This window comes from Lepisosteus platostomus, chromosome 9 (assembly GCF_059453375.1).
Source record: "Lepisosteus platostomus isolate fLepPlt1 chromosome 9, fLepPlt1.hap1, whole genome shotgun sequence".
NCBI classification, from domain to species: domain Eukaryota; kingdom Metazoa; phylum Chordata; class Actinopteri; order Semionotiformes; family Lepisosteidae; genus Lepisosteus; species Lepisosteus platostomus.
In genome coordinates this window covers 30,763,691-30,787,072 of record NC_142619.1, presented here as the reverse complement: position 1 = coordinate 30,787,072, position 23,382 = coordinate 30,763,691, and the positions used below count along the sequence as shown (strand labels likewise).

Here is a 23,382-nt window from a genome sequence, read left to right as displayed (position 1 = left end):
GTTTTGCCCTTGATAGATGTTACAGAAGACAGTGTCACAATGAAGACATCAGGGTAAGTGCTATCATTACTGTTGTCCTCTTCGGTCCAACAGGCAGACTGGTGAAAGTATAATGAGGTGGGGAGTAAACTCCTTGAACACCTGTGTGCAGACTGGGGGCACAGTGGATACTTTGACAGTAGTCCCTGAGCAAACAGTTGTTCTGTTCATACAAGTTAACCGGGAAGTTTCAGTTTTTTTGGAATGACATTTTTTTCTCCCCAGAGTGGCCAATTCATACAGAAAACCTACTATGAATATTTGTCTATATTTGTGTTTACATTTTCTGTGATGTGCTTTTTTTAATCGTCCACTACTGACAGATTTAAATTAACTTAATTATGCATGGATAGTTACTAATTGCAGCTTGTTACTTTGTAGTTTTTCTGCACACATTCCTGAAATACATCTCTCAGCTCCTTCCCTTACCCATCTCATACTTCTAAGTGATTTTCTCCAACACACTAAGGCCCTCCCTCTCATGAGTACACACTTACAGTATAAAGTTAATATAAAAGTGTGAATGCATAAAACGAACATTACATTTAATTTTATCTAAAATAAAATGTCTAAATATGTCTTTATTTCTAAAATAAATGTGCATTAGATATGGGGGGGGGGGACGACACAATTATATGATACTAGTTAAAAAAAACAAGTTTTTATTTCAATCTCAGGCTGCAGGCAGATTAGTTAACCTACTGTAGTCCCCCCCCCCCCCCCAAAAAAAAAAAGTGTGGGAGTAGTGGTTTGGACATTGAAATAATTGTGGGGTCCATTCCCATTGTTATACCTTAGAATTAGATAGAAATAAACTGTTCTTGGATAAAGGCATCAGCAAACTAAATGAAGTAACTAAATTCAAATGAAACAGGTCTGTTCTTCTTAATACTGGTTCACCTTCCTAACATGTCTTATCAGTATGAATTTCGAGGCTCAATATATATAGACACTCTTCCGGGACGGCATGCCACTAGCAAGCAACGACTGAGTCAAGCATATCAAAGATTGATGAAGATGATAAGTAATATTTTTTTCTCCTTTTACATATTGAATAACTACCACAAACCTCATCACAAATCGCAAAAAAAACCCCCACTAAATAGCAAACACTTGACTGAACATGCTAAAATCTATCGAAACGACCAAATTAGCTGTGCACGAATTTTAGTCGATTTATTGGTCAGCTGTCACCCCCTTGTGGTTTTGTAACAATTCAGAATGAGAGGGACTGTTGACACTGGCACCTTACAAAATAACGAATAATTTATACGTTTATATAATGTATTTTATTATGTATTATCTCTGTGTGCTTTACAATAAAAATGTTGAAAAGAGAACGACATATTAAACAGAATTGAGTCTGTACTATTTAAAATAGTACAGTGTAAATGTGAGTTTTAGAAGAGGATTCAAAGTCCTGAAAGCAAGCCAGAGACCAAGAGCACATGCAAAGCGCAGCCGTGTAGCAGATTAACTGTTCACTGGTGTAATCGGGGGTTAAACCATTAAAGCCTGATAAGGGTGAACAGCAGCACTTCAAGTTTTCGGCAGGGAGCCGGTGTGAGGAAAATAAAACAGGAGATATATGTTCGTGGAATTTGAATTTGGGGTTTGATCCGTGCAGACTTACTGTAGTTCTTAACATGCTGCAACTTGTTAATAATACAACTGTAAACACGCAACAGTTCATAATCAAACTTCAGTTGATTTATCGAACCGACAACTGACAACTGCAGGTCCTCCACAAACACGTGACCCTTAAAGCCGGTCCGGTCTTTTCGAAACACGCAGCAGCCTTCACTGCCACAACCCGCGAAGTTTCGTTCAAACTCAATTCAGAAAAAAAGGGCGACGCAAATATAATTTCGTCTTTTACTGCCCTCAACGCATTCATCTACACTGTGTGCACTTAACGCCGCAGCGCGAAGTTTATCCAAAAGGCCTTGGACCGCTGGACTGACCGCCTAATAACAAGCAAATAGATAAACATTCAATTGCGGACAGTAAACAGGCGCAGTTTCCGCGTCTCGGCCAATGACGAGGCGTTACGACACGTCACTCCCTGCGCTGGGGTCCAGTGATTGGTTGAGGTCATGGGGCGGGGCGGAATTTGGCGGGAAGGTGTGGCTGTCAGTGGGAGTTCGCTGGTCTGTGTGCCGTCCTGTCGTACGAAAGCGACTTTTCCAGCGGGTAAATATGAGAATTATTTTATTAATATTAAGCCACATTTTTAATTATTCACATGTCTAGTTCTACTAGATTGTTCCAAGATTTATGTTTTGTCACCCTGACCAGCTGTCGTACATATTATTTAACCGCCATGACATTTGGTTTGGATTACGTGGTCAAGGCAGTGTTCGACAGTAAAATGTGCATTTACTGTATACCTAGAATAAAAACAGTATACATGAAAAAATAAACTGCGGCCAATTTATCCTTACATTCTGGCTGGTGTTTATAGAAGGGAAAAACGTTAGCAAGAAAACATTTATTGTTATATGTAGTTCACAGTAACATTTGTGAAGTTTGTGCCAGCGGATAAAGGTTTTCTTGAACCTGGCGAAATTCGTGCTGAGAGAGCATTCACGACATTGCTAATTTAAAAGCCGGACAAGAGGCGTCACATGTTCATCTCCTCCCTGCGCCAGCAGTACATTACAATGGCCCTTTCATCTAATATTCTTCTGCTACCTGCTACAGTTAGTGGACAGTTACCATTGACATGCGTATGCAGTTTAACTGGGGTCCATAAGCAGTGGCGAATAGATTGACCACGCTGCCCCCACGTGGTGACCAGTGGCAGCACAGGTCTCCAGTTTTCACGGCAGCCCTCAGTCTCACGAAGAGCAGGGTATTCTGTGGGATCCCCTCTGATTTCTCCGAATACATGAACACCCGGTCATCGCTCATCTGGAGTGGCAAAAGTGACTTTCTACAGTATGAGACATTGACTGTTTTTCCTGAAATAAACACGTTGAAACCAAAGCGGCTCACTATGTAACATTTCAAGGCTGAAGACGTGTCTGAGTGGACGGGGAACCGAGGGGATTTTGTGCTGTAGCACATCTGCTGTTGATATCTGGTGTTCTTGGCACAGCAGCACCTGGAGGGAATAGGGAAATATATAATTCAATGATTTAATGTGTATTTCAATATATATACAATTGTTAAATTGTATATATACAATATGCATTAAGGGGATCAATTATAATCCTTATCCTACGTATTGAAATTTTTAAAAAATACAAAGTTCAAGCTAATTTCAAGTAATGAAAACTGTACTACTGCAGAGAAAATTTGGTGATCAGGAACAGAATGCACTTCTTTTGGAGAATGCATTGTTTTCCTTGGTTCCAGCCTAACCGCTTTATCAGGCACAAGGCAGGATACACCCTGTGACAGGACACCAGCCCATGACAGGGATCGCACCAGCACAGCCACACTCACACCAGGGCCTGATGTCTTCCAGGAAACCGGAGCCCCTGGAAGAAACTCATGTGAACGCAGGGAGAACATGCAAACTCCACACAGACAGTGCCCCAGGAATTGAACTCGGGGCCCACTGCTGTGAGGCAGCAATGCTAAACACTGTGCCACCGTGCCGTACCTAGTTTCGCAGTCTGCACTCTTCAAAATAAAATAGGACAGAAACCATCCTTTAAAACTCAAATACAGTTGATGCGTTTTCTAAATCACGCCAGTCATTTTTAATCAGGTCTTTTCTGGCATGTGGCTCCGGGCTGTGATTCGTCCACGTTGCAACTGATGTCTTCATTTGTGTGGCACAGGAAAAAAAAAATCTCTCTGTGATTTATTCACACTTGTCACTACTACTGTGATGTTATGGCAGTCTTTTTCCATGGTCTGGACCAGGGTCTCTTGCTTCTAAGGGCAGCTGTCATAGTCCTTGCACCTCAAAGCACGAAAAAAAGCTTTTACTGAAAAAGATATTTCAGTTATGAGAGGCATTATTTCTATTAGTATTACCTCTCATGTGACAGAAAATGAAATGGCTTGGTGAGATAAAAACTAAACTTTTTAATCTAAATCTAAAGAATTTCTTTTATCAGGTCGGGAAATGAGAAAAGAGTGTGGCAGTATCACACTAACATCTCGATGAGCCCTGGAAGTGCTTAAGAGCTCTCTCATACCGATGATGAGTGCATGGCGAAAGTTTATTTTCTCCTAGACGACAGCTAGTGCCATTCATCCAGAAAATATATTGTTTGGAAACAGCATCAGCCCTGGGCTGTCTCTCATCCAGGCCTATTGGATTTGCAGCATTGTGTTCACTATCATTTCTTTTTCAAATGGAAATTCAATTTCGGTACCGCTAGTAAGAACATTTGGATCTCACACTGTGGTGGTACTATGGGTACTGCACGGTGATCTGGAGACGTTGCTTAAGGTGCCAGGATATAGTAAAAAAAATCCTCAACAAACCTCAGATCATTTGCTCTGATCTTGTTCAGTGTATTGGTACTGATTGGTATTTTGAAGAGGACAGTGACCTGAAGTGTGAGACCCCCCCTGCAGTAGTTTGGAAATTAGAGAGAATGTCCCTCAGTTCTGGCTTGAATCCAATAGTAAACATATGTATACCATAAGAATGTATCTTATAGTATAGGACAACATTCTGTATAGTAGAATATAGCCTTCATGATATATTTAACCTCGCTAATGCCAAGCCTCAATAGAGTAGTGCTCACCTTTGGATTTTTACCAATCCTGTTTTCGCAAGAGGTCAAGGGTACGTTCAGGTATTTAACACAGACAGAAAGTGGAGTAGGGCAGAAGCGCCTCATACAAGGCTCTGAACCGAGGCACCCGGAGGTGACAGACTGTCCTGCAGGGCGCGATGGCGAGCCAGGGTGCGGCGGCGGGGGATCCCCTGAGGACACGCCGGCGCCTCCTGCAGGCCCAGCAGCGAGCCACTTTGGCAGGGCTGATGGACACCCTGAGGAGCGTGGTCTTCCCTGCTGCCAGGAAGAACCCCAGCAAGGTACTGTGCGTCTGCTGCCCGCCCTTCCTGTCAGGAGGCGTTACCGTACGGACACTGTTTACACTGTAACATGAACGGATTATTAACAAGTTATTAAGAGAGTGATTAACCAGTAAATTATGTGTAGTTACACTTAATGTAGTATTAGCATGCTATTACAACAGACATAGTTACTGTTAGAATCATTTATTTTTTTCCTCTCTTTTCTAAGTACAGTCATTACTGAATGAAAAGTGGCCCCATTAATGCTCTGATTTGAGCACAAGTGGCAAAGCCATGTAATTAGACCCTGGTGTGCCACATCATTTTTCTTTCTGCAAGCCCATGGTGATACAGCGGCTCATAGCCATTCTTGGCCTAGCTTGCTTTTAGCTTTGTCTTAGTGGGCAGTTGGGAACTGCAGGGCTTGTTTTCAAATTGTGGGGTTAGAAAGAATCAGCAGTGATGTGGGAATTTCACACCGCAGTGAAAAGAAAATGTACACAGTGACTTGTGAAAATGTCCAATTTACACCACAAAATGGATGAAATTTCCAGGTAGGCTCAGCAACATGTTCTGCGACTCAGAACAAGGCAGCAAAACGTCCGGTGATGTGTGCGGCCCTATGAAGTTGTAAACAAGCAGGCTTGTGAATGTGTCTTTTTAAAAATCCAGTGGAAATATTGCTTCTGATTTCAACACAGTTTTGCCAGCAAACATTACTTACCAGTTAACTCTGCACGTAGATCGCATTGGAACAGTTCTGCAGTGACAAACCTGTACTTATCCACTCCTACATCACATTACATCAGCCATTAGGGAGACTGGTGAGGAGGAAGGGCCGAATCATGTCGCAATTCATGGGAACTCGAATGCAAGACTTCATGGCGACTTCTAGTTGCTTCACAAAGTTCACAGTTTTGTGCAAATTTGTATTTTTTTAGAATGTCAATTTATTTTGTTACTGAGATATACAGTAACAAGTGGTCTGGGAAATTGGGACTGCAGTTCCCTTTAACTCATTATTTGCACCCACCAGAATTCCCAACTGATCTTGACGTTGGACATTAATCCTAGACCATGTTTTATATTTCTGGTACATCTGGTGCAAAAAAAACCTAAATTGGCTCAAATGTAAAAATGTCTAGCGTTAAATCTGTATATTTGTAATGTAATTGTATTCATGTGAATACAACATGTGTTTAAAAAGTAAAACTACTGTAAGTAAAAATAACCATTCAGTATGCGTAGTTTAATGTATTAGACTACTCTGTCATATATTCTTGTGAACAGTGGTACCAGATGTCAAACTACTGCTAAGCAGTTAGAGACAACTTCCTAAGCCCACAAAACTAAATCGTTAGCCAATTCCACAATCCTAAATATAGCCAATTTCCTAATTAGCAAAATAAATTAAATAAGATGACAAATGCCAAAAAAGAAAAATATAAATTTTACTGGCATGAAAGCTGTAAAAATAGGTTTTATTGGACTGTTCAATAAACAAATCTGTTCACGCTGCAGAAGCAAAAAACAAAAGCTGGTCACAAACATTAGAAAGCATTTGGAAAGAAATAACAGACTTGATTAATCAGTGTTGCCGCGAGTACAGATGTCTGGAGGAAGTAGTTCTCTCATCCTCACTAATCAATATGCTACAGTAAAAGCTCATTATTCACAAGGGTTAGTTCCCTTACATTACATTTTTACAAAGTTACATTTCTGCAGATGTGGGACTTAATACTGTATGGGGAACACAGGATAGGGTATGGTTCCATGGCTCTTGAAACGAGCATTTTCTTGGAATATTTATGTTATAACTCTCAGCTGTTTCATAAATAGCGTTATCATACTCCCTCACGACAAACTACCAGCAGACCTATCCAGGCAGCTATGGCACCTGTCAATCAATGATCATGACAACGCGAAGTGGCAGTAAGTCATTCCCACCTGTTTGCTATTAAATCAGTACTTACCTTGTTTCTACAGGGTATCTAAGACCTGATTTGCCAGTCATCTGTGCTCAGTCTCAGAGAGTTCTGTCTCTAATCTCGGCCTTACTGGTTTCTCTGTGGCGGAGCGGTGGCTCTGTGGCTAAGGATCTGCGCCTGTGACTGGCGCCGGTTCAAATCCCGCAGCCGGCAGAGGAATCCTACTCTGTTGGGCCCCTGAGCAAGGCCCTTAACCCCAACTGCTCCAGGGGCGCCGTATAAATGGCTGACCCTGCGCTCTGACCCCAAGCTTCTCTCCCTGTCTGTGTGCTTGTGTGTCTCATGGAGAGCAAGCTGGGGTATGTAAAAAACAAATTCCTAATACAAAATATGGACAATATGTGGCCAATAAGGTGATCTGATCTTCTCTTGGTGCACTTCGTCTATCCTCAGCTACGGTGCCTGTGTTTTGACTTCTCTTTGGATTTTTCCTACAGTCCAGCTTTGTGTTTCTTCTGGCAGTACAGTTTCTGGCAGTTTTTCTGGCAGTACAATCTGCATTTGTACCTTGGGTAGACTGGGTGTTTTTTGTGCTCTTTTGTCTCTGCCGGTGCCAAACTCTGTGTGCTAACTGTGTGTTACCTGATCACGGCTTGGACTGCGCCTCCATTCTGTTCTTATGACTGGCATCTGCCTGCCTGCCTGCTCCTTCACTTCACTGCTTTAGGAGGATGTTCTTAGTCCAGTAAGAACAGCGATTATTACAAGTATCAGTAATGATGGGTTATTAGTATTGTATAATGAAAACGAGTACTGGGGTCCTTCTGGTAATTTCATTAATTGACAGTATGTTGATGAAATTGAATTATCCAGTCATCCAGATGCTTCATCCACAATCCAGGGTCGCGGGGGAGCCGATGCCTACATTGGCAAGCAACAGGCGCAGTACAGGACACGAGCTGCTGTCATTATATTTGGTCAGAAAGATTTTTTTGTCCCTCAGAACATTTTCAATTGCTGGTACTGGAATACTGGCTCAATGGAAAAAATGCTACAGTATACGGCTCCACTAAATATAGCATGTATTTTATATTCAGATTGCAAGATATTGTTAATGATGTGTTTAGGTAAATATACTGTTACAGGGGGATGCTAAAAATTAAGATTCTGACACCAGCTTGTTATGCAAACAAATAATAAAGATGAATAATTTGACTCTCCTGAAGTCAGGGATTACAGAGTTTTCCAAAATCATGAGTCCTTTCTATGAGAAAAAGCTCTGATGATAGAGTAATAATCAGGCCCAAATCAAAAGACAATATGAATATTTCTTAATGACAGTGTACATTTGTGCAATCAGTGGGTCTCAGAGTCCTTCCTGTAGACCTTGAGAATTCTAGAACCTGACCTAAAATCTAAATATACCACAAAATGGCCAAGTAGAGAAAACCTATGTTCTGCCCCCCAAAAATATGTGCTCTGCTCAGATCTAAATCTCTCTCTTAAAATTGGAAGCCCACAAGTGAAAGGAAGCCTGTGTAGGAGTTCTAACAATACATCACTAACACGGAGAAAACAGGTTTAGACTAAGGAGTCCACAGTAAACGAAATCAGGATTTCCTCAAATTTGATTTCCAGGTTGGTTAGGAAAAGTGACTCTGTTCAAGAGTGCAGCTTCAGAGATGCTAAGGGGTGACGATAAGGTCTGTTGTCCTTTCCTTCCCTTCCTAGGAATGGCCCATCACTATCGGATGTGTATTCTTTAATAGGTAGACTTAATGATGTACTGTGAAATTAATTAACCCACGTAAATGATTAAGGAACGCCCTTTGATCGTGTGTTTCTTCTCCCGTGTTTGCATGCCTCCTATGCCAACAGAATCTGAGTAAATACTGCTGCACAATAACCATTGTTCACAGCTTCTTAGCAAGGTAATCAAGCTGGGGGTGCAAACAGTCACAACAGTATGTTCCCTTAGTAATACTATATAAATAACATTTACTTCAGACTAAATTCAGACAAAAACTGCAATATCATGTGAATAACAAAAATAATGCAGCACATGTGCTGGTAACTATGGTAACAACTATTATCGGAGAAGCATCAAGATAGAGATTTTAAATGTGTTTCTTTTAATTAGGATGATCACATTGACTTTGCTTGAATAATTTTAGAAAACCAGAAAAGTTGATGGATAAAAAAATCGGATGCACTTTTGTTTTTTTATGCAAGGCACCAGAAAGCATTTCTTTCTATTCTGCGATGATGTTAATATCCCAAATTAAATATTTGCTGAGCGTTGTATGAAAATGATGGGTTGATTTAGAATGTGTTGTTTCTCTGTTTTTATCATTGCCTTGATTTCATATTCCTCCCACAGACCCAGCATGTTTTCCTTGGGAGGTAAGAGTCCTGCACACAAAGCTGCTCGGGGCTACACATGCCGCTCCAGTCTCAGATGTGGTCTTCTCATTTTGGGGTACTGCACAGCTTTTTTTCAAAACTTCACGGAAGCAGTGTGGCATGCTGGAGCCCGTGGTTCTGACTAGGATGGCGTATTGGCCTTCAGACCACGTAGTGTGATCCAGGGACATTTTCGCAGTTGGTGCGAAATACAAAACGTCATGGTGGAGAGGAGGAAATGGTAATGGGATATTTCGGGTGTAGGTTTAAATATTCTATACACACATATATTTCATTGCTGCATGGGCGTTAGAAGTTCTTTGCACAAGCTCTAGGTACAGTAAATAAGGTAAAATGAGCGTCATCTGTCACTGCTGTGTAATGCTTGTGTGTTTCTCAGTGGCAGGTCCTGCAACGGGCAAAGACATTCCTCCAGCAGCAAGAAGCCCACCTGAATGAACTGCTGAAGATGAAAGGTCAGGTGAAAACCTGTAGAGAGCGGGATAAAAGAGCTGGTCTTATTTACTCGTTTTGCCCCTGAGTTTTCAGTACACAGCACACGGATGCCTCAGCATTGTAAAAGGTGTAGTGATGTCATTACCTCTTGGGTGTGTGGTTTTGCACGTACTACATCATGTATACAAATGTATCTCAACGCCTGTGGCTTTCAGTGACACCGAGGCAGACGAAGGGAAGGTGCTGTACAATAGTAGAGCTCCTGACTAGTACACGCTGCGCCAGTAAGGCCGTTCAAGATCCTCTGCAAGGGTCCCTGGTGTCTGTCTCAGTGAGGTCAATATTTAGATGGGGTGAACACTGTAGTGATTAGTGACAGCTGTGTTCACTCTGAATAGACGGTTGTGTTGTCTGTGTTGTTGCAGAGGTATTCCAGATGGACGATGGAGGGCCATACAGTGTGGAGGAAGTGAGAGAAGAATATCAGAGGTTTTGTGTTCTCTGCAGGTATGCTCGCAATGAGCGTTAATGCACCCATCCTCCACTAAGTGGCAGCATCTGTCCGCTGTCCAGCGAGAAGGCTGGCCCTTGTAAACAACAGTGTGAAGTGGCTTGAATTTGAGCAGTTTTATCTCTTTGTTTACTTAGTTGCATAAAGTAAGTTGTGTTTTGAAGTTTCAGAAAGCAAACTGTGCTTTTCTAATGAGTGTAATCATCACAACTTTAATTTAACTTCTTGAAAACAAAAACTATCAGTGTTATTTGACCTATGTTTCTTCTAAATGCTGTTCTGATTACTTTTCAGACTATCCTTCTTAAAAGTAATCTGTTTTTGTCATCTTTTTTTGTATCATTAATTCTGCAAATTGGTTTATGTTAATTGCAAGCATTTTTTGTAACATAACATTAGTACTGCTTCATCAGTCTCAAATGTAAATGTAGCATTATCAAAATTCTTCAGTTTGCCATCTAAACTCTTTCTTTTCATATAAAAATTGATTAATTATTTAAGTATAAAAATCTGTTTTAAAATAGCAACAATAAAAACAATTTTACATAATCGGATGACAAAAATGATTAGAATTACACATTTTACTTATGTTATTTTATTTTTCTTGAATTTCTCTTTAATTTATCTAAACATCTGCACCCTTACTTAATGTCCCTTTAGCGGGTCAGCGGTAGCATTGCCACGTTTTAGCCTGATCTCGTCAGGTCTCAGAAGCCCGGCAAAGCCGGGCCTGGCAGTACTGGGATGGGAGACTTCCAGTGAGAATCAGGTTGCCGCTGCCAGTGGTGCTGATGGACCAAACCAGTGCTCCAGCTTGCTGACATGGGCTGTTGTGCTACAGGGGGTGTCGTTCTTCGGATGAGTGATAACTGCGTTCCTGACAGCTTGACCATTAAAGCTTCCAAGGCACATTTTGCAAGAGAAGGATGTTAATCTTGTTGTCCTAGCTAAATTGCACTCTGGGCTTGTACAATCATCCAAAAGCTCCCCCTAAGAATTTCTCATGTTCCTCATCTCTGCAAGTCATGTTGTGAAGCTGCTGTTAAATAATAGCGGCTGTGCATCATCCTTGGTGCCGCATTTCAGTGCTGAATGAATTAAAGTAATAAAGTATCCTCCTGTAACTACAAGAGCTTCAGGATCCTTCTGGATTCTCATGAAAGGATTGGTATAAAGGCAAGAAATGAATGAATACAGTTAGTTCTTTATGTTTGTGTTCTTAATTTGCATGTTTTTGGTTTAGCACACCTCAAGAATATATACCTCTTAAATGCTATCAACTGGGCGAATCCACAGTCGGCAGTGTGGTCTGTGGTGTTTGATGCAGTACATGCTCTGCATACACAGACGTGTGTTGGGATGAATAGTGGCGCACGGTAGGGCGAGAGGCACACAGGCAGCAGGGCTCCGCTGGGCTTTGAGTGTTCTTCCATTCGTCTCCGATTGTTCACGCTTACGAAATAAGAACATCCTATTTCTATTGTATACATGTCATAGAATCCTAAAACAAAGTAAGCTACTGTGTGAGAAAAAGCAAATAATTTGTGAACAAGCCCATTAATGTTATAAAGTAATATACATTAAATAAAACAAATACAACAGTTCACAGTTTATAACTAGCTAATAAAAAGCAAATAGGGTAATAAATGTAAGTAATGTTACTTTCAGTAGTTAAGGAATTTTTTTAATAAGCAGCTTTTGAATGGCTTGCTAAGAGTAAAAGAGCTGAAGATAGTTGCGCAGTCCAGGTGCAGTTTGTTAACAATATTGTAACTTTTTGAAATAGTGCCTTCTAGATGTACTTATGTGTAATGTGTGCCAATTCCCATTCCTGCAAAAGAAACTTTTTATATTGTGTTAAAGTATCTTCTGGTTATATGTATATTAAAATAATATAAATATTTGTTTCGTAAGATGCACATTTTTAATAATTTAGTAATTTTCAATACTTTTTCTCTTTCTTTCTTTGTCTACTTGAGTTTTATGTGGAAGTATTGGGTCTCTGGTAAAGAGAATGTCACATCGTGAGCCAGGGGGTTCATAGGCATACAGAGGATGTTTCTCCAAGGTGGTTAAGCTTGTGAGGATCTTCTAGTGAAGAGATTGCTGCACACTTGATTGGCTGTTTGATGTCTGTAGAGGTTGTGGAAAAATGACTTTTTTTCAAGCCAACTCTTAGTCTCTGAACTCATTTCCATTTAAAAAATAGATGTTTGCAGATGTTAGAACGGTACTAGTTTGAAACAAAAACAGTGTGAAACTGAAAACAGTTGTTAGGTCCATTGCAGCTTTTCAAAAAAGCATGCTGGGATGTAGATATTTTGCACAGATCAATGCTAAAATAGCACAGCATCATAATGCAGCTAATGTAAAAGAATTGTGAGAAAACAAAGCAATATAAAAAACGAATGAAAGCGGTACATAACCTGCATAATTATGCCACTATTAATAAAGACACTGAGCAGTAATTTCCCAGAAGCTGATTAGCAGTAATCTTGGAGTACTCTGTTACTTTACGTCTGTGAGTCCAGAGCTGGTGCCGAATGAAGCAGAGTGCCATCTCCCTGTTACAATTGTCTTTCAGACGAAGTCATTTCAGCTTCACTTCGCTTTGTTTTTTTACTTTGATTAGTGGACAAATCGTTTTCAGAAAGCCACGTGAAGTATTGCTCCAAGAGTACATTTGAATGTGACATGATATGTTATTTGACACAGTCATACACATTCTTGCCTTCAGTCATACCTCACATTCTGAACCTTATTAATTGTGCAGTCTTCTTTAAGGATTTGGTTGTCTCCCTTAGGTCTGACCCCGAAGAGAGATCGGTATGGAAACAGCATTATGACGCCTGGGATTCACCAGGGCCTAATAAAGAAGAAATATCAGACAACACCTTTGAACTCTCACAGTCTTCAAGTGCTTCTTTTCCCAGCATTGTAGAGTTTGAAGGGTAGGCACAGTTCAGAAGTGAATTCCTCTGTACATTATTGAGGATCATGTATCCAAACAGTGCACTGTATGTATCGTTTAATGTAACACAAATCACATTTTTATGCTTCTTGTCATATCAGTATTTACCTCTGACCCTATGTCTCAGAGGCTTTTGTTGGTGTTTTATAAAAAGTGCTGTAATTTAACCTAATGTAACCTAAGACAAATTCCACCTGAAGTGTGGCCACTGACATACAGTACGAAGCCCATTTGGTTTCTAGTTTGTGGTTGATCTGAAGATCTCACCCAGTTGTGTCCTGAAGGATGTCCGCTTCGTGTTTACTTGTCACTATTAACAATATTGTGTTTGTCAGCAACAAGGCAGTATTAGTTATTTTTCCAAAATATAAGCTTCTCTCTTTGTATTATTTATTGTATACCTACATACTGTACAGTATAAGCTTTTGTTACTTTTTTAGAAAAAATCAGTAACAGGTAACAAGTTACCTTGTCATTAAATTGTGCATTTCAAAATTATCCTACTGTTGCATTATAATATCGTGTTTAATTTTGAACATTGGAATGTAATCTGTAGTGTGCTGTTTTTTTGTTTAGTGTTTGGCTTTTAAATTAATGGGTTCATAATGAGAGATGAAAAGATTAGCAGCAAATATGTGTTTGGGGAAGTCATCCGGTTGTAGAAGGTATTAAGCTAACTGCTTGATTTCTTCACTGTTCTGATGGTACAAAAATGAGGATCCTGGTATTGCACAGTGAGTCTACTTTTGTGACTTAATTCATATTTATGCTTTGATAACTTTGCTGGAGAAAATGCCACACAGCAGCTTCTCCTGTTTCCTACTGAGGCTGTGTGCTTTCCTCTGCAGGTACCTGCTCTTCTACAGACAGACTGTGGACTTGCTTTTGAAGGGCGGGGTGCTGTCCCCGGAGCAGGCCGGCCTGGCCGTGGTGTCAGAGGCCATCTCGGGGCTGTGGGAGTGCCTGCCAGGACAGCGGAGGGCTGCCTTCCAGAGCTACAGTCTGGGGCGCGAGTCCTCCGTCTCCCTGAACCTGCTGGGTGAGCCGCTTCTCCAGGGCTCCCCGCCCAGCTCGTGTCAGCTCGGGAGCCAAGAAGGTTCACTGTCATCCGAAGAGGTGAATGGTTTTCACTTCTGGCGTTAACCACTCTGCACTTATGAGCATGAGGTATCGTGGCTTATGGAAACGAATAGAAGCTGGTTGGCTGAATTGTGGAAGGGGTACACCTTGCCCACGATATTCCTGTGTCAACAGCACTTACCAGCTTTCTCTAAAATGCTGCACTCGTATGTCCGGCTTTGATTAAAGCACAGGGTATCAAAGTCAAGGTTGGGCGTACAAGGAGATAAGAATGCAAGAACGTGCAAGAAGAGTCCATTCCACAAACCCGTCTAGCTTGTCTGATTTGTTAGTAGCTAATTGATCAAAGGATTTTAATCTTTAAAAAAAGACAGGAAATCAGCTTTGACAGCATGGTTTGTCCCTGACACAATTTGTTAAATAAAAAACAGTCTCCTATTCCCTGTCTTAATTGCTTTTCCCCTTAGTTTCAGCGTGTCCACCGCTGGTTTCTTCAGAAGTTGAATGTGCAGTGGATAGGCTTTGTCAGTCCCTCTGAAGATTTTGAATAGTGGAATCAGGCCTCCTCATAGTTCACTCTGTTAAAGACTGAAACGATTCTGTTCTTTTAGCCAGTCAGTATAGGACTTTCTTTGAGCTCGGGAATGCATCTGGTTTCTTGCTCTGGGCTTAATCCAGAGCTACAGTAGCTTTTTTAACACATAGACTCTAAATGAGCTCTGCATTTTACAATTTTAACATAACATTCCTGGATGAAACCTCTACACTTACAGTGTATAAACTAACAATCAGTTTGCTAAGTATTGCTTCTCCGACTTGTCTAGAAGATGAAAATGGTGGGTCCTTTTAAGACGCAGAAACAACACCAAAGTCTTCTTCAGATGTAACTTCTTCAGGCTCAGTGTTTTGTAAATGTATACTATCTGCATGTACAGTGCCCACCAAAAGTATTGGGACTGTGAAACTAAAGTATGAGTGTGGCTTCGATTTCTAATAACAATCGAAAAGTAAAATTCCCAAGTATTTTATTTTTTAGTAAAGTCAATTCAGTTCTCGGATAATTTAAACAAATTGATAGTGTTGACTTTATTTTAAAGGAGCAAAGTATAGGAACTGTCTCCTGATGGTCGGGTGTTTGTAGTTGGGTCCTTAGTACACAATATTGTTTTATAAAAGCAAGCAGTTTTGAACAAAATAAAATTACAATTTGGATTATACTAAACAAGAAAGAAACCACTGGTATAATTACCAACCAGCCAAGACCTCCACAAGATTTTTTTACGGACTATAATGGAATCTAGATCACAGTGCAGAGTATTTTGTGCTACTGTATATACTGTACAGTATGTGTTTGATTGCTAAGTGGTCATCGTACCTTCCAATGTTCGAATTTAGCACAGTGATAAAGTGTTTGTGGAGACACTTCCAGTGTAAAATTTATGAATGATAGGATCTTCACCAACCTTAAACACCTGCCTGTACATACAGAGTAGTTAAACAAAATCCCCAAGTTTTACCTGTCACAGACGATCTGCTCACAGCTTGTTTGGGTGACTATAAATTTATAATGTCATTTTTTATGGGTAGCCAGGAGGGCATTTCCATAAAAGAGCTGAAAATATCCTGAGCGACAAGATGCCTATTCTTTTGCCCAAACCTAATCTGAAAGCTGATTATCTTTGTCTTGGGGCCGTTTTTTTATCTTCAGACTGCAGAAGGTTTAGCTCCCAGAAAGGGAGTTAGGCACTTTTGAGCAGACCATATGTTCCCGCAGTCGATTTGATCATTTAATCCATGCCATGCTATAGAAATGCCTTGAAAAGCTCCTTCCGTCACTGACAGAACATTTGATACAACTCCCCCTGCTGTAGTATTGGACAGTACTGCAGGAGGAGCCTGTTTGTTCTCAGAACCCTCAGGGGTGGAGTTCTGGCATTCTGGCCATCCCTCAAATAGTGTGGAACTGAAAGCTTCCTTCTCCTTAGAGCTCACTGTCCTGCTGCGTAAGCATTCATGGGATTGGACTTTTTTAAACACTCACTTTAATTGCATTTAAACCTTTAAGTGATGAATGCAGCCGTTCTTAGGCAGAGATGTTATATCCATCCTCCAGAGTTCGTGTCAGATCTTACACAGTTTAAACGAATGTTTTTGGCAGCGATAGCTAGGAGATGCATGGTAAGGTTCCCTGAAGGACGTAGCGCCTTGTAATAATAATGCTCCTGCACTACCAAATCAGCATGGTATGACATTTAGTAACAAAATGTGTCACGCAACAAATGTGTGATTCACTTTAATAACCTTTCCATTTACAATTCTGTAAAGAAAATATTGTGGTTTTAGAGCCTTGAAAAAATACTTTCTATTTAAATTGTTTGCACATCTTTACTGTAAGCTAAGAAGATGAAGTTGCCTTTTCTACTCACTCTACGTATTTATTCATTCAAGGACCTGTTTAAAGATGCTTTTGACTTTATTCGGATGGAAACAGAAACATCCTCTCAAAACAGGTATGGTAACTGCACTTTCCTTTCTCCTGCACGGTCCTGCCATATTAAAATGCAAACACAGTGTAACCGACTAGTTTCATCAAAGCACATCTTCTCTGGACATTTCTGTTAAAATCTGTACCAACACCTGCAAATTCTGAAAACGACAAAATGAGCCAGCGGATATAAAGGGATAGCGCACTTAATATGGCGGTGTTATCTCACCTGGCTGAGAAAATGATCAGCTGTGTCACAGCCCCCTTCACTCAGGAGGACTCCATCACAGTGAGACTGGGGTGCTGGAAAAGATGCAGACTGCTGTGCAGCCAGGGAGTATTTATACGTAATGGAGCAGAAGTGCAACATTAGAATCTGACATCCTCCTGAAACTCTGTTACATAAGACATTTCAGCAGTTCTCCCAAATTCTAATAACAGCGAAACAATCCAAAGAACACATAAAGAGATAGCATGCTTAATACTTTAATGTTAAACTCGCCCAACAGAGGATATGATATGACAGGGCTGATGGGACATAAGTCAGCGAATAGGTAGTATGACTAGCACTAGCGGCGGCAAACTTGAGGTTGGAACACTGCAGTGGGCAGCAGAAAACACTGTTGTGAGCGGGAAGAGTATCTCAAAGTTAAGTGTACCGATACAGAAATAGGAAGAGAGCTATTATCACTTGCTGAAATTTGCTGCACAGAATGGCTGGGAACGTATGTCATGCGAAACCCCCAAAGGAAGAACAGATTATCAGTTATACTCACAGATGGAAGCTTTAGGAGGGAGAAGAGTTGAGGGCCAACATTACACCAGTTAGTCACCAGTCAAGGAAAGGGGTAAAGGGGTGGGAGAAAACCTGTCGCCATAGCAGCCAGGGCGGCAATTGGGGTGCAGGCACCAGAGCAGACTGGCCCCGTGCACCTGTGCTCACGAGTTGATGTGAGCATTAGTAACCATGCTCCAGGAGTGAGGAAAGCAGAGAGGCAAAAGTACACAGATATGCTGGGGTCGTTCAGCAGGTGCAGTGGGTTGAATGCTCGACCAGAAACGGAGAGAAAAAAGGGGAAGGAGGAAGAACGGAGCGAGTGAGATTAGGACAAGAGAGAGGTGGCTAAGTTGTTCTAAGGGAGAGTTGATGACATCAGGAGTGAAAGAAAAGCACAGATGGCATGGCAGGAGCAGCGCCACTTGTTTCCCCTGTAGATATTCAGGTTGAGAGAGGCGAGAAAGCGCCTCTGGTCCTTGCTTGTAGGAGGCAAACGCAGTAAACGGTAATCCGGTCTTAGTGACAGCGAGTGTCTCAGAACACACCAAAATGCCAGCTGCTAAAAAAGATGCAAGCAGAAGTGTGTGCACTCAGGGAGTATTAGTATGTTGGGGAACAGAAGTACAGCATTAGAATTTGAACTTCTTTTGAACATCTGTCGACACTATTTACAACACCATGACTTTGCAGAGATCAAAACAAGCCTTGCCGGTGCATCATAAATGAGTTTGTTCAGGAATGTACTTTATCCCTGGTACCCAGATTTCAAGAATCTGACGATAATGATGTAGCCCATCACACACACAAGGAAGTGGCTCTGGACTTGTGTATTGTTTTCTTAAATACAAGCACACTCTTTAGCCTTTCATTTTATTTGGAATTCTTTATTTTTGACGATGGCACGACACACTGACAAGAGCAGTAAGTTGAAAAAATTGGTGTCCTTCCATGGTAGTGAAAGTCTCTTCACATTTTTCTTATAAGAAGCGTCTGGCTTATCCCAGATTGAGCAATTCATCCTAGGCAGAACCACTCTACAGCACTGGCAAACTGCAAAACACTGCAGAGCACAAGTGTACGCAGTAAGACAGTGCAAGCCATTGAGATCCTTTATGAGTCATAACATTTATGAGTAAATAAACAGCTCTTAAAAGAAAAGATTCCTAGGTTAATTATTTGCAACTGTCACATTGAATGGGTCACATACTGTACATACAAGCAGTGTGTGTGCATGTTTGTGTCTGTGTGTGCCTTGCGATGGACTGGTGGCCCATCCAGGGTGGATCCTGACATGAGCTTGTTGCTTCTATATTCTATGGAAAACGGCTCTGATTATCTGGAACCAAGTCATAATTTGAACTCAGTAGCTGCAGTGCTTCTTTGTCTTGTGTTTTGTATTTTTGTTTGCAAAATGAAGCATGTGTTTCGATTGTAAAAGTTTGCAGCTGTGTTCTAAATTAAATCAAACACATTAAGCAGGTTGGCTACATACTCGTAATGCTGAAGTGAAGTGTAGTTAAAATAGCTTACCCCTCATCATTTTGAAGTCTAATACCCCTGTCAAGAGAAGTGGACACAGCTGTGAGGCAAGTTACTCTAGAAGGTTTGGGCTAAAATGACACTTATTTGAAGTTGACCTTTTCACCAAACCCTATATTCCCTTTAGTATAATAATGTGGCAATGATTGTATTTGAGTTTCCTGGCCACACTTCAACTCTTCACACCGTCATCTTCTAATCAATCATTAAAACATTAACTGCAGATTCCATGAAGGGAGAAGGAAGCTTTTATGAAGAGAGAAAATGTCAGCATGGAAAGTCTTAAGACATGGACATAATTGGCAGAAACCTCAGGCTGCATATACATGTATTCTATGTTTTCTTATTCAAATTCAAATACGCAGCTTAGATGTCAGAGCACCTGCTGTAGATTGGATTTTCTAATTAAGCGTCTTAGAATAGAAGAAAAGCTCACCCAACAGCATTTTAAGGTGTGTTGCATACATTACATGTTGTTTTTCTTTCATCTTCAGGCCAGTATTGGAGTCTCTTGACTATAATAGTGTTGAGGATTTGAGGGAAATCTACAGAGCCATCATAAACTTTGTAAAGGCCCAGGTATGTTTCTGGTGCCACTTTGTGGTGGCGTGATTTCATTAAGGATACTTAACATAATTAAGTTTATGACAGGTACTTTAAGAAAGCACATCAGTCTACCCTAGCACACAAGTATTCATAAGAGTTCAAGGTCATACAGGCACACAGTATTTCACTTCATAAGACCTACAGTATTACAACAATACTGGCCAACAGCCAGCAATATTGGCCAACAGCCATATCACCCTGCAACTCACAACTGGCAACCCACTGAAGCTAAGCAGGTGTGAGCCTGGTCAGTACCTGGATGGGAGACCTCCTGGGAAAAACTAAGGTTGCTGCTGGAAGAGGTGTTAGTGGGGCCAGCAGGGGGTGCTCACCCTGTGGTCCATGTGGGTCCTAATGCCCCAGTATAGTGATGGGGACACTATACTGTAAACAGGCGCCGTCCTTCGGATGAGACGTTAAACCGAGGTCCTGACTCTCTGTGGTCCTGACTCTCTGTGGTCATTAAAAATCCTAGGGCGTTTCTCGAAAAGAGTAGGGGTGTAACCCCGGTGTCCTGGCCAAATTTCCAATTGGCCCTTACCAATCATGGCCTCCTAATACTCCCCCTCTATGAATTGGCTACATTACTCTGCTCTCCTCCCCACTGATAGCTGATGTGTGGTGAGCGTTCTGGCGCACTATGGCTGCCGTCGCATCATCCAGGTGGGGCTGCACATTGGTGGTGGTGGAGGGGAGTCCCCATTACCTGTAAAGCGCTTTGAGTGGAGTGTCCAGAAAAGCGCTATATAAGTGTAAGCAATTATTATTATTATTATTAACAAAGCTGCTGTCTCCGGGACGATGCCAGCCATGTTTGGAGTTGATCACCTTTAAAAAGCAAAGACAGGGCAAGTGGCCATCCTGGTTTGTGCACGAACACAACTTTTCTGTTTGAATTTGACTGTCCCTAGAGTGACGCCTGCCTGTGGCATGTGTTTATCATTTTAAGTATCCATTGTTAATGTTCTTAAACAACTTAAACTTTTGCAGACTTGAAAGTGGTCCAAGTTCAGAGAACTGTTTAAACATTTCTCGAGAAAAGTGTTTCAATGAAACAGTTCATGCCTCCCTTTCTTCCTCCAGAATGGTACCTGCAAAGGTTGGAAGTATTTGGCTAAACATATTTTTACCACAATCTGTTTGAAATTTCAGAAGAGAAAGCAGATTTCATTCTGAAGTTGCTTTAGGCAGTGTGGAATCATAATATGGCCTTTTTTTTAACCTAGCATATGCACTGCATTTAGAATTAATTGAATAGTTACTGTGTTACTGTCTGCTTGTCTGCATACATCTCTGAAATTAATATTTTCTTATTGAATCTTATGCAATATTAGCATATGATGAACTTCCACAAAAGTCAGTAGACACACTGCAGAAGTTTCCTTTTCCAAGCAAGAGAAAGTTACACTAGTGATACTGGCACCAAAGGTACAAGTGCAGTATTGACATTTACCAGCTACTTGTTCTTATCTCGTTGATTTGATCCTGGATACATTTTTATCTCAATTTCTGACCTTTCCAATATTAATACTGTATCAACATATGAACAACTGTACTTCTCCCTACCTAAAGGTAAACTACTTATTTAGGGTGCCAACCTCAGTTATGTACCTTACTAAAACATTCTAGCAGTATTTTCCTTTAGATTATTTTATATTTTATTAATCTAAGTAATATTCCTAATATGACTTTTTAAACCACTTTCGTTCATACAGGAACTACTTCAGACTGAAGATTCAGATAGTCTTTTTCTGAAGTGTACTGAGACATTTGATGATGATGACGTTTGAATGTTTTTGGAAGAAATAAACTTCCATTTGTGATGTTCAATTAGTATTGTGTTTGAAAACAGTCAAAATGATTGTATACGTTTTGCACAGCACAAAACCATTTTTTTAGTTTAATGCTGCTAAGTGACAAAACTTTGAAAAGCCATGATATAGTACAGTTGAGATTGTTCAGATTAGATCTCTGCTCATCAGTCATGCTGAGATGTCACATTGTAAGCATGCATGTTCTGTAAATAAAGTTTTTATAAATTCTTTGTTATTCCTCATTAAGTGTTTTTAGTTCATTCTGGCTGCTTGTTGTCAGACATGTTATTAATTATTTCAGTTTTGCTTTAATTGTCCCATAGGTTCAACTGCAGCTTTTTCAGAACTAAGCTTATTTGCAGGTGTTGGTTAACAAAGCTGTCAAACATCAAATACAGATGTTTGTGTACTTGTGATATACAGTGATGTGAGAATTAGTAGCAAAAAAGCAAATATAACACCTGCTGCAAGTTTTGTTAAATTAGTTTTGATTTGTACTGTGAGTGCTTTGATGTATTTTTATGATATTTGTAATTCTGAAGGTGTAGACAGAACTACAAGGCACGGATGCCCTTTTATCATATCCAACATGTAGCTTATTGCAGCAGATGGCTATTTTTAAGTTATGATGAGTACAGTATATAATAGTGGATATATATTTGTCCTTTTTTCATATCCAGTATACTGTATATTACTGCAGTGGATAGCAATCTTTAAGTGATTATTTGCTATAGAAACGTGGCATCACTATTGCAGGATATGCTCTTCATTGGATGTCTGTTGAAGTTAAACAAAAGAACAAAGGTGAAACTAGAACAGAGAAAAGTATTGAAGACAGCAGTACTTCAGGGATTTCTATAAAATCATTTTAAACAATCCATCCATCTATTTGCTAAACCACTTTATCCAGTTTATACAGTACGGGGTCATATTAAACACAGCAGGCAGGGTCCACCCCGGACGGGATGCAAGTCCATTGCAGGCCAAACACAGTCTCACACCAGTCCAATTAACCACCAGTGTGTCTTCAGCCTGTGGGTGGAGGACCCAGAACAAACCCTCATAAACACAGGGAGAACATACAACTATGCCACCATGCTGCCCCCAACAAGGAACATGACAGGCAGCTATAAATATTCAAATAAAGTAATGTTTAGGAAATAAAGTACATATTTTGCTTAAAATACTAAGTTTTTGTGAATGTGTTTGTGCACTTAAGATTTAAAAGACTTAAAAACTAATGACAAGTTTTGTACAGTTGCATTCATTTCTGTACTCCTATAGGCTTATGCTAAATGTTTCACTTATTTTAAGAAATAATTACAAATACGTTTGTATCATCTCAACATTTTTTTAAAATGTACATTTTTGTGAATACCTCTGTAACCGCAGTAGAATAGTAGTTTGTTTTTTTACCTCAGATATCAAGATCATCTTGCTCCTGGGTAGCCGAGAAAATTGCGTCCCAATCTAGTGCTATGATGGTGAACAACAGCCAGATATACAGGGAGAGGGATCAGGAGGCTCTAGTACCAGCACTGAAACGGTGATGATGAAGATGAGGATAAAGGAGTGGCAGCAAAATGGAAACAAATACGGTGTAAGAAAGCAAAGTCTGATCTTTGAAAGGGATTTGCCTACATTTTAGGAGAGAGCAAAGTGAATGTTGAGGGTACGGAGCCAAATCACTTCTTCACATGCCCAATTACTGCTGCTCTGATTGATGTAACTGCCTATTCCTAAACTTCTTTGCATTCCACAAAGGGAAAGAATATCAAATAATTG

General features: G+C 40.5%; 1 protein-coding gene across 2 annotated transcripts; it reads left to right on the top strand.

The window, feature by feature from the left end:
- Positions 1 to 1,535: 1,535 nt before the first annotated feature.
- On the top strand, positions 1,536 to 21,825 carry LOC148654764 (stimulated by retinoic acid gene 8 protein-like). Of its 2 annotated transcripts, none has more exons than XM_088644692.1 (9): positions 1,536 to 2,232; positions 4,895 to 5,044; positions 9,758 to 9,833; positions 10,239 to 10,320; positions 13,129 to 13,275; positions 14,144 to 14,411; positions 16,824 to 16,885; positions 19,672 to 19,756; positions 21,499 to 21,825. In XM_088644692.1, exons 1-9 carry the CDS (start codon positions 2,077 to 2,079, stop codon positions 21,571 to 21,573), a joined length of 1,101 nt encoding a protein of 366 aa, XP_088500818.1. In that variant the 5' UTR covers positions 1,536 to 2,076; the 3' UTR covers positions 21,574 to 21,825. The 2 variants fall into 2 exon arrangements, with proteins under 2 accessions (XP_088500818.1, XP_088500819.1); XM_088644693.1 differs by having other exon boundaries at positions 2,144 to 2,232; positions 4,784 to 5,044.
- Positions 21,826 to 23,382: the final 1,557 nt, after the last annotated feature.